An 11,741-nucleotide genomic window follows, 5' to 3' on the forward strand; every position below is an offset into this window, starting at 1 on the left:
TTGATACTTTAGAGTTTTACCTTCTTAGAGCATAAAATCTGACATATAAAGATAGGGGATAGTCTTTTTTTAGAAGTAATATATTCATGCCTCAAAAAATGAAAATATTTTTTAATATATATTTCAGCACAAATGTTTCTATGTATAGAGATTTCATAGATGCCCACATCCTGAGAGAATGTTGGTAGATTGCAAGTCCCTTTAAAGGAGGTGTAGCAGGGACATTCTTCTTGTAGATTCTCTAGAGTTTTTGCCCAGCACAATTAAATCCAAAAAACAGTAGATCTCTTGAAAAAGTTATGAAGATTGAGTTTGAAACATTTAGAATGAAGTAGAGGACACAGTCTGTTTTTCATAATTACATCTATGTAATTTATCTAATTGGAGGGTAAAATTTCATTTAAAAAAAAGCATGCCCTGATTAGCTGTATCTTTAACTGTCGTCTGAATTAATCAGGGTATGTCTTCTAGGCTACAGGATTGATGAAATATCAAATACGTAAAAAGAAAGTCCTCCAGGAAAATGGTAACTTTTTTCTAGAATGAGAAAAAAGCTCTGAGCACTGGAATATGGTGAAGGCATAGTCAATAATTCTTGTTTTCCTTGCACTTTAGGTCTGTTTGGGTTCTGGGAAAAAAGATCATTTCAGCCACAAGAAACAGTTCTTATTTATTTGGTAAAAGATTTTGTAATTGAAATATAATTTTGGATTTGACTTCAGGCATTTAGACTCAGGCTCTCTGACGTCATGTTAGGTTATCGTGAACATACAGTATTTCTGGATTCATAATCAGTACTTCTCAGAGGGAAACGCGTAAAATCATTCAGTTAGAATAGTAGAAACGGCAAACAAATGAGTAAATACATAATGACATTATATGTGAGACCTGAAGGAAAGGAACTCTGTGTTTATACCTGGATCAACATCTTAGTTATGTTTGTGTCCATACAGTTGTGTACAAGGTAGGTAATTGGAGTCGCTACTGTTGGAGACACGATGTGGTAATACATTAGAAATGTTCTTGGTAAGTATATATTGAAATGAGTAAATGTAGATTATACTGTATAGTAACCATTAGGTTAGTTACAGCCAATATTTGGATAATGGATTCAGTTCTATGAAGGTTCCCTTGTGGTAGGAGAACCTGAGCTGTGGCATAATTGTGTGAACAAATAACATGAAGAGGAAATTTTGACAATAGGATAGGACCCTGATTATCAAAATGAGAGATGGCATTCCAGGTAAAACCTAGGTGTAAGTCTTAACGAGTTTGAACTCAGAAGAGAGGCAGGAAGAATCTAAACTTTGGCTGTCTTTTTCTAGCCATGTAATTTTCCAACATTACTAAAGATTTTTGAACCTCTGTTCATTTCATTTGTTAAATTAGCAAATTAACCTTAATCAGCAGGGTTACTTTGAGGATTAAATATGTAAATCTTGAAGCACATTTAATAGAACCATTGTTTTTCTGAATACAAGTGGGTAAATTAATCCTATTACTGTTTCTGACAATATTATCATTTCTCCATGAAATATATGTACTTATTAACAGTGTGTTAGGAGAGAATTTACAATAAGACCTTTCACCGCTATACATTATTACAACTTAAGATAATTAATATAGGAAACGATTTCATTTGCCACTTTACTTAAGTACCAGATTGAGAAAATGGATTTTTCTCCCAAATTCTTCAGTCTACATTCTTTGAGTCTCGTAATCCATTCGGGATTTTGAAACATTATGACCCATGTAGTTCTGCTTTTTTGACACAGGATTTTCAGAGCTTGGTTTGCATGGTGGGTGCCATTGATCCCTCCAAATAGAACAAGTCCTTGAATTGATCAACCCCATAATGAAATATATTCTTCAATACCTTGGTTGTTATCTGAGACCAGTGGGGTGAGATCTAGAACTTGGTGTTGAGTGATATTGTTAGAAATAAATACCATGTAGAAAAACCTAGGTGGTTTAGGACAAGTGTACTCAGAAGAATGGGTACAAGGTAAAGTAGGAAGGGAGTGAGTCCAGAGGACTAGGATGGAGGTTTCATAAGCCAAGAATAATTATGTCTGAAGAATTCCAGAATTCTTTCTCTGGAGGTAGAGATCCCCTTCCAGATGTGCCATAGATAACAGATCAGGGATTCCTGTTTTGGAATTAGGGAGGGAATTGAAAATTTCTGAATACCATGGGGTAATTAATATATAAAACTTTATTTTCGTGTTCTATACAATGAAACTATTTATATCTTCTTTGTTTCCCAGAATAGCCAAGACCTTTTATTCTTGATCCTGAGCAAAGGAGGTCCCTCTCCATATTTCTCTTGAAGCACATTTTATATTCCTGTTGATTGTGCCAATTACCCCAGATGAAGGGTTGGAACTTATGTTGGCTCTGGAAATTGGGAACAAGATCAAAGTCTCATGACATCTTTCTCCATTGTCAGCTTTGCTTACCTAGTGCTTATCTGGTTGTGAGTGAAAACCCAGAGTAAGACAGTTTTCAGCTGAGCTGTTGACAATGCAGCCACTGGTGAGTATTGCAATTTTTTCTACTGAAATACCCATGTGTTGGCAGCAATGGGTAGGTTTCTCCTTTAGGTATAGATGTTCTAAGTTCATTTAAGAGATATTCAAGGATTTGAGCTCCGGATAAGCTTATCCAGGCCTCTGGGATGGTGATGGTAGGTTAGGGGTTCCTGAATAAGTAATCTCCTTTCCATCATTGCACTACTTTGTTCCAGGCTCCATTAAGGTTCTGTATTCACTGGAGAGATGATAAAATTGTTCTCATTCAACCCCTGTCCTCATTGTAGAAATAATGCTCTCATTGATCATGTTAATACCTGCAATTGGCTTAGGCATGCAGTGAGCATAGGTGATAGAGATAACTAAGAACAGATGTTTACAATCAGTAGGGAGGCTGATATATCAGCAGTTGAATTCAACCAATATTTTACAAGTATATGTTATATATTGTATATATTAATTATATATTATCATATTTTAAAAAGATGAAATTCTGTTTACCCTCCTGTCCCCAGTTACCCAAGTTCCAATTTTCTAAACCTTTATTCAAATTTTATAAATGAAAATAATGAGTTTTATTCCTTTAATTTTTTTTTTTCTCTGCTGAGTTTACTTTTATTGAACAAGTAGTTGGACAGGCAGTGTGGTGATCAGGAGGTTTCCAGAATGCAGACTGGGTGGAGATGTCTCTGTGCCCTCAGATAACAGAAGTAGATGTTGGCAAGCTGGGAGATGTTGTTCCCGGCGTGCTAGTCTCCTCACTGTTTTGTTTTTCTGTTTATTTTTTTAACATTTTTTATTGTGAAATAGAACATATTAACAAAAAAGCAATAAATTGCCAAGTACATTTTAACAAGTAGTTATAGAACAGATTTTAGTTTGGTATGGGTTACAGGTCCACGATTCTAGTTTTTTGTTCTAGCTGCTCCAAGACACTGGAGACCAAAATAAATATCAATATAATGCTTCAACAGTCATACTCATTTGTTAAATCTTATCTTCTCTGTTATACTTCTACTTTTTTTTTCTTTTTTTTTGTGAAAAATAACATATATACAAAAAAGCAATAAATTTCAAAGCACAATGCAACCATCAGTTGTAGAACAGATTTCAGAGTTTGGTGTGGGTTAGAATTCCACAATTTTTGGTTTTTACTTGTTGCTGCTCTAAGATACTGGAGACTAAAAGGAATATCAATATACTGATTCAGCATTCATATTCATTTGTTAAACTCAACCTTCTCTGTATAACTCCATCATCACCTTTGATCTTTCTCCCATTCTTTAGGGGTATTTGGGCTATGCTCATTCTAACTTTTTCATGTTGGGAGGGGCTGTTGAAAATATGGGATGAGAGATGGAACTAGTTGTTGTTCTGGAGAGGCTGTCCCCTCTGCATTTCAGGACTTACCTGGACCAGGGACCCATCTGGAGGTTGTAGGTTTCTAGAAAGTTACTCGGTTTATGGAACCATTGTAGAATCTTATATAATGCCCTAGATATTCTTTAGGATTGGCTGAAATGGTTTTTGTTTGGGTTAGGCAAGTTATGATAGAGGTAGCAATGTCTAACTGAAGCTTGCATAAGAGTGACTGCCAGAGTAATCTTGACTCTATTTGAATTCTTGCAGCCACTGATACCTTATTTGTTACACTTCTTTTCCCCTTTTGGTCAGGATGGCATTGTTGACCCCACAGTGCCAGGGCCAGGTTCATTCCTGGAAGTCATCTCCCATGCCACCAGGGAGACTTTCATCTCTGGATATCATGTCCCACATAAGGGGAAGGCAATGATTTAATTTGTGGAGTTGGACTTAGAGAGAGAGAGAGACCACATGTGAGGTCTTCGGAGGTGACTCTTAGGCATACCTTTAAGTAGATGAAGCTTCTCTGCTACATATATAAGCTTCACAGGAGGAAGCATCAAGATCAAGGACTTGGCCTACTGATTTGGGTGTCCCTAATGTTTGACACAGTATCCAGGATTTCCCTGGTGGTAAATTTTAGTAGCTCCATAGTTTTTTCTCCCATCCCTCAGGTTCCTTTAATTTTGTTATTCATTCAGGAGAAGGAGCATAGTAGGTAGAGAAAAATGTATGGCCCTGTGAAAATTTCTGAAGGATTGAAGAGACAGGAATGAATTCTTTTCCTCATGTACAGGCATCTTTTACTCATGTACAGACGTGGAATGAAGATGAAGGAGATACAGTGAATGTGGATATTTGTAGGTCCCAAGGAAAGTTGAGATTGGAAGGTCTCATACCCTTTGAATGGTCGGGCTAGGACTGTCCTTCAGTACAGCTGTCTTAGGGTTCTGTGGTGTGTATTGCTGAATTGTCTACTTATTTGTTATGTTGAACACCTGAGTTATATAGAGTTGCGTGAGGAAGCACCTACTGAACTAAGTTCTACATGATACCTGTTTGGTTCCGCAGAATGCTAGACTTTGCTGCAAGGTTGTCTGTCATTTTAATGAACATATACCTGTGATTTATGTTTGGACAGGAAGTACTAGGTTGTGAAATGACTTCATATATAACAGGAAAGTGAGGCCATCTTTGGGAATAGTCTAACCATAATTTTGATAGAGCCTGCCTTGTGATAAGCCTGTAGATTTACTTGAAATTAGTGGAAAAGGGTATGAAGGCTCAAGTGCAAATTGCACATCACTATCTAGAAGTCTAATGATCAGTTTATTAGGAAATTTCAAGATTATATCATACTACATGTCTTACATATTCTTTTTTTAAAATATTTTTATTGTGCATGACAACAAACATGCAAACATTCTTCAATACAAACATTCTATAAGTGATGTTCAATCAGTGACCACAATATCATCAGATAGTTGTATGTTCATCCTTGTGATATTCATTTATAATAGATTTTTAAATATTCATTGTATTTTGTATCTCTGTTTGAAAGACTGAAACATTCACTACTGAGAATAATCTGCTTGTAACTCAAACACAGTTTAAGTTTTCTGTAAGTAGTCATTACTCCCTCAGTGCTGTCCCCTCAAACATCTTACTATGGACCTTGGTAGAGATGGCCCTCTCTGAACCCAAATATCCATGATGTTTTAGGAGTCAATAACTTTGAAAGATGTAGCTATAGACTTCACCCAGGAAGAGTGGGCACTGCTGGACACATCTGAGAAAAAGCTGTTCAGAGATGTGATGCTGGAGAATATCGGTCATTTAGTGTCAGTGGGTGAGTCTCTCAAATTTATCTATCTATCTATCTATCTATCTGTCTGTTTGTCTGTCTATCTATCTATCTAATCTATCCGTGTATCTAATCTGATTTCTAAAGAAGTTTTTAGAACAGCCTGTCCCTATTATTTTATATTTTTCATATTTTACTTTTATACTTTATATATATAATATATTTATATTATTTTTAACACGTACAACTACCTAAAAGAAATTTGTTTCATTATGTATTTCTTACATTTAGTTTTTTTTTTTACCCCACTAGAGTATAATCTTATTACAGCTTCATGTCTTTCTTCTACTCAAGATTCAACACTCAGAGCAATGCTGGGAATGCAACAAATGTTTTCTGAAAGCATAAGAAGTGAATTAAATATGTTCTAAACAATGATTTCTCTCTAGGGATTTGGTGTGGATTCAGACTACAATAGTAAATCCAACAGGCATATCCTTTTCCACATTAAACTTAGACTGATCTCGGGAAGTTTATGTTTCTGGATTGTTTTTAAAAATAATAATGAGCAATTGTGGAAACATAGAATTTCTCCTTGTTTGATAATATGGAGGGTTCTGCATTCTTTTCATAAACTTGGGCTTCAGAACCAAAGCTCTTCACTGTGTTTGGGCACAAGGTCAAGTGTTAACCCTTTGATCATGAAAGATTCTCAATTTTCTGTGTCCCAGGTCCTTTTCTGTTGTCTGATCTTCAGTGTTTACTTACTCTTTTTTTTTTTTTTGTCACTGGTAATTTTAAGCTGTTTGTACCCCAGAAAAACATCTTAGATCTAATCTATTCCTATGTGTGTAAACCCATTGTAGGTAGGACTTTTTGATGAGGTTACTTCAGTTAAGGTGTGTCCCATCGCAGTCAGGGTTAGTCTCAATCCTATTTCTGGAGTCCTTTTTAAGAAAATGACATTCAGACACATAGAGAAAACCTTGGGAAATAAGAAGTTGGTATCAATGAAAACTGGAAGAGAAGAAAGAGACCAAGAGAAACTGTCATATGCCTTGCTCTCTGACAAGCTAAGGACCAAGGATTACTAGCAGCCAGTCCCCAAATGCCACTGTCTTGCAAAGAAAGTATTGCCTTAAGGATGCCTTGATTTACACATTGTCCCAACCTTAATACCATAAGCTAGTAAGTTTCAGTTGTTTAAGCTAAGTCATTTCATGGTATTTGCTTAAGCAGCATAAGAAACTAAAACAGATTTTGGTACCAGGAGAGAATGGGATGTTCCTGTGGGAAATACCAAAAAAGGTGGGAACAGTTTTAGTATTGGGTAATAATTAGAGGCTGGACAAATTGTGAGGTGCTTGAATAAAAAGGCTTAGATTGTTTTGAAGGAACTGTCGGTAGACATATGGATCCTAAAAGTACTTCCAGTGAGACCGTAGAAGGAAATGATGAAGTTATTATTATTGGAAACTGGAGTAAAGATCCGTATTTTAAAGTGGTAGAAAACTTTGTGAAAATTAGTTCTGATATTGGAAGAAAGGCAGAACTTGAAAGCAATTAACTTGGATATTTAACTGAGGCAGTTTCTAAGCTAAATGTGAAAAGTACAGTTTGGTGTATCCTTACAACTTATAGTAAAATGCAAGAGGAAAGGGATAAGCTGACAACTGAACTCCTGTGCATAAGAAAATGAGAAATTGATGTTTTGAAAATGCTGAGCTTCAAGAGAGTCCATATAGAGCAGTTTTCCTTGTGAAGCCTTAATTAAACATGAAGCCCGTCAGCAATTTCCATACAAGTCAGGATTGGAGGTGCAGTTATCCAGGAAGGATCTGTGGAAAGTCCTCCTGACTTTCGACAAAACCCTAAAGAGAAGGAAGAAACCAAGAAACACCACCAAGTTCTTTGCTGTGTGACAAGCTAAGGACCAACAGTCACCAGCTGCCAGCCTCAAGAGCACCAGAGTCTTGAGGAGAAAGCATTGCCTTGTTGATTCCTTGGTTTAGACATTTCCTAGCCTCCAAACCATTAGTTATTAAGTTTCCATTGCTTAAGCCAATCTGGTTCATGGAATTTGCTTATGCATTCTAGTAAACAAAAACATCTTCTGTAAACTTGATGATAACGTATTGTTATCTGCACAGAACTCACAGTTCCATATATTTTTGCCCATAAACAGAACATCTGATCTCCAAATCAGATGTACATTCTCAGTTGGAGCAAGATGCATTGTGGAGAGAAGGAAGTGGATCTTTCCAAATCCAGGATTCAGGTGAGCCCTAGGAACCTGTGCTTTACCACAAGAAGGCTGGTCAATGAGTGAGTAGATTCTTAGAAATAGCAACTGCAGATTTTCTTAAGTGAGTTATATTTTCTAAAATGTAGATGATGATACTGAGGAAATTTCCTCAGGTATGATCTTTATTCCATTTACCTATCAATCTGCATTCAAATATCTGTGGCTTTGAAGAAATGTGTATTTATGTACTTTTGGATTTAAACTTTCACATAATGGTCCTTTTCTTGGTCTTCCTCTTCAATGATATTCTCTCTCTTTACCTCCCCCATGTACTGTCTTAAATTTTTTTCTCATATTTCAATCTTGAAAATCTTTTCTAATTGTCATTGCTGTACAATGTTTTCTACTGCATAGAATATTCCATAATTTGATTTTCTTTCCCAGGTAAGAGTCATATTTGCAACAAAAGACCAAGTTGGACTTTTCTTCATTTTCATTTCCCTAATGAAATTAGGGAATTTCATTAATAGTTCAATTAATAGTTTTTAAAATTCTTTCAGGCAGGGAAAATGGCCCTGAAAAAGAAGAAATACTATTCATGCACCATATCTACAAGAAAGACACATCTACCTTCATGTCATTGGTAAGCTTATTCGGCATGAACCCTGGTATTTCAAATAGATACGTGGCAGTGGAATAAATTAGGAATTCAGTACAGTCACCTACCTGTACTGTAAGATAGGATTAAGTCTTAATTCGTAAAATGTCCGTGATAGTTTGAATTTATGGAAGAAGTAACCTGAACAGAAAAGTATAACCTGAATTTTTATAAAAGATAATTGTGTAAACATGGTTTATATACACAAAGTCCTCAAAATTGATGAGGTAGTTCTGCAGTTAGAATGCCTCAAAGGAAAACAACCTCCTTTGATGCAGCAGAATAACATAGTGTTAAATTAACATGGAAAGATTTTAATTAGAGTCTGTCATTGAATGATTAGTCTAGGATTCATATGTATATAAATGGGTGTATATGGACAAACCTTTACGGTCTCTCATCTGCTTCCCCAAAGCAGAAATCTCATACTCAGGAGGATGCCATTAAATATAATGAACTGCTAGAAGATTTTACTCACAGATCCAGAATGACTCAACATGTTTTCAGTCACATGGGAAGAAAACCCTACCTCAGAAATCTATTTGGAAGAGCCCTCAGTGACCATTCATCTTTTAATCAACAAAACCAAACTTTTACTAGAAGTAAATCATATGAATGTCACCTAATTGGTAAATCCTTTAGTCAAAACTCTGTCCCTATACATTACAATAGAACTAACATCAGAGAGAAATCATATGAATGCCACCTATGTGAAAAAACGTTCAATAAAATTGCTGACCTTAGACAACATGAGAGAATTCACTCTGGAGAGAAACCTTATGAATGCCATCTATGTGGGAAAGCCTTCAATAGAATTTCTAACCTTAGTTTACATGAGAGAATTCACAATGGAGAGAAACCCTATAAATGTCATTTATGTGGGAAAGCCTTCACTCAGTGTTCTACCCTGAGACAACATGAGAGAACTCACACTGGAGAGAAACCTTATGAATGTCATCTTTGTGGAAAAGCTTTCACTCAATATTTTGCCCTTAGACGACATGAGAAAACTCACACAGGAGAGAAACCCTATGAATGTCATCTGTGTGGGAAAGCCTTCACTCAATGTTCTGGCCTGAGACAACATGAAAAAATTCACACAGGGGAGAAATCCTATGAATGTTATGTATGTGGGAAAGCCTTCAATCGTTATTTTGTTCTTGGAGTTCATAAGAGAATTCACACTGGAGAAAAACCGTACAAATGCCATCTGTGTGGGAAAGCCTTCACTCATCGTTCTTCTCTTACACGGCATGAAAGAATTCACACTGGGGAGAAATCCTATGAATGTCATCATTGTGCAAAATCCTTCACTCATTATTCTGGCCTTAGACAACATGAGAGATTGCACAATGGAGAAAAACCCTATGAATGTCACTTATGTGGGAAGTCCTTCACTCATTGTTCTTCCCTTAGAGAACATAAGAGAATTCATACTGGAGAGAAGCCATATGAATGTCTTGTATGCAGGAGAGCCTTCACTCATCATTCTACCCTCACACGACATGAGAGAACTCACACTATAGAGAAACCTTATGAGTGTCATCTTTGTGGGAAAGCCTTCATTCATTGTTCTAGCCTTAGTCAACATGAGAGATTGCACAATGGAGAGAAACCCTATGAATGTCAACTTTGTGGGAAAGCTTTCACTCGTTGTTCTTCCCTTAGAGAACATGAGAGACTTCACAATGGAGAAAAACCATATGAATGTCATCTGTGTGGGAAAGCCTTCACTCATCGTTCTACCTTTACACAACATGAGAGAATTCACACTGGAGTGAAACCCTATGAATGCCATCTTTGTGGGAAAGCCTTCACTCATTGCTCTAGCTTTAGACAACATGAGAAAACTCACATGGATAGACACCATAAGAGCTTGATTTATCTATGGAAGCCTTAGTTTTATTTTTGTAAACTTAGATGTGAGAGGACTCAAACTGGAGAAAAAATTCATGTGAAAGCCATGTATGTGAAAGGTTCAGTGTTCTAACTTCCAATGACATGAAAGAACTCATACCTTGATTGTTTTGAATATGGAAGACATTTCAGCCCTTGAGTTAACCTTTAAACGTACTAGAGAACTCACACTAATGAATTTGGTAGAGTCTTTAGTCATCCTGACCACTTCATCAATCTAAACCAATTCATACTGGTGAGAATTGATATAAATGACACCTACTAGCAATGCCTTTAGCATGTTATACAGCATGAGAACCCATAAATATAATAGAAGTGGAAGTACCTTCATCCATTGATCCAACTGATAGACTATAGAAATCATTGGTGAGAGAAATCATATATTTTTAAATAAGGCTAAATGAAAGCTGTGGCAATACTTTTGTGCAAATGTGCTAAAAATGAATATCAACTTTTATCTAATGTGAAGGTAAGTATTAGCATCGTGGTTATTTATATGCCATATGCCATCATACATCATCATACATTCAAAAAGGAATAAAATGTTTTCTGTAATCTTTTCATGTTATATTTACATTCTGTTGATTTCTCTTTCAGACATGGGCTCAGTTCTCCTTTTCTCAGCCTTTTCACATCTGTGAACCTGGCCTTAGGTCTTGTGTGCTGAATTTGCCCCAATCCTGGACTCCCATGATCCCACCCTGCTGACTCTGTCCCCTCAACCTCCAGTTTTTTTCATTTCCCCCTCATTCACAGGCAGGCTCACCCCAGTCCCTCTGCTCATCACAGAAAATTTCATCCCCACTTCTCACCTTAGATCCATTCTACAAGATCCCCTAGGCCTCACCTATATCCCTTAGTTTCTGCCCTTCACTCAGTATTATTCTCTGCTTCAGTTTACCTCCTGTGAGTTGTTCCCTCCTCAGTGTCCTTAAATCTGTGTCTAGACCCCCCCATTCACTTCACCTCAGTCCACTCCCCACACCATACATTAATTGCTTGGTCCTCCCGGATCCTCTCACCTTTCTGTTCCTGTCTCGTGTAGCTCATCTGGCCTTCAACTTGGGTCTGCCCACTTCCTCCTCAGCAGACTCTGTCCTTTATTTTAGCAGAACACTCCAGCCTGATGCTGCCCTCTCCTCAGTGCATCCCAACAGGAGGAACCCAAAGTCCACCCACCCAACCCTGGTAACTGGGTAAAATTTATCCAGGTTTTTCAACACA

At 36.8% G+C, this 11,741-nt stretch overlaps 1 protein-coding gene across 7 annotated transcripts in view; it reads left to right on the forward strand.

The window, feature by feature from the left end:
- The window catches only part of LOC143677347 (uncharacterized), an 84,902-nt gene extending 73,425 nt beyond the window's left edge, over positions 1–11,477 (forward strand). For 5 of the 7 annotated variants that reach the window (XM_077153206.1, XM_077153205.1, XM_077153210.1 and 2 more), the window contains 5 exons: positions 2,268–2,535; positions 5,616–5,742; positions 7,883–7,975; positions 8,503–8,585; positions 9,016–11,477. In XM_077153206.1, the coding sequence (XP_077009321.1) occupies positions 2,524–2,535; positions 5,616–5,742; positions 7,883–7,975; positions 8,503–8,585; positions 9,016–10,500 (1,800 nt within the window). In that variant the 5' untranslated portion in view covers positions 2,268–2,523 and the 3' untranslated portion in view covers positions 10,501–11,477. The remainder of the gene's footprint in view (positions 1–2,267; positions 2,536–5,615; positions 5,743–7,882; positions 7,976–8,502; positions 8,586–9,015) is intronic. The other 2 variants (XM_077153211.1, XM_077153209.1) reach the window with 2 other exon arrangements.
- The last annotated feature ends 264 nt before the right edge of the window (positions 11,478–11,741 follow it).

The sequence above is a fragment of the Tamandua tetradactyla genome, chromosome 3 (genome assembly GCF_023851605.1).
Source record: "Tamandua tetradactyla isolate mTamTet1 chromosome 3, mTamTet1.pri, whole genome shotgun sequence".
NCBI lineage: Eukaryota > Metazoa > Chordata > Mammalia > Pilosa > Myrmecophagidae > Tamandua > Tamandua tetradactyla.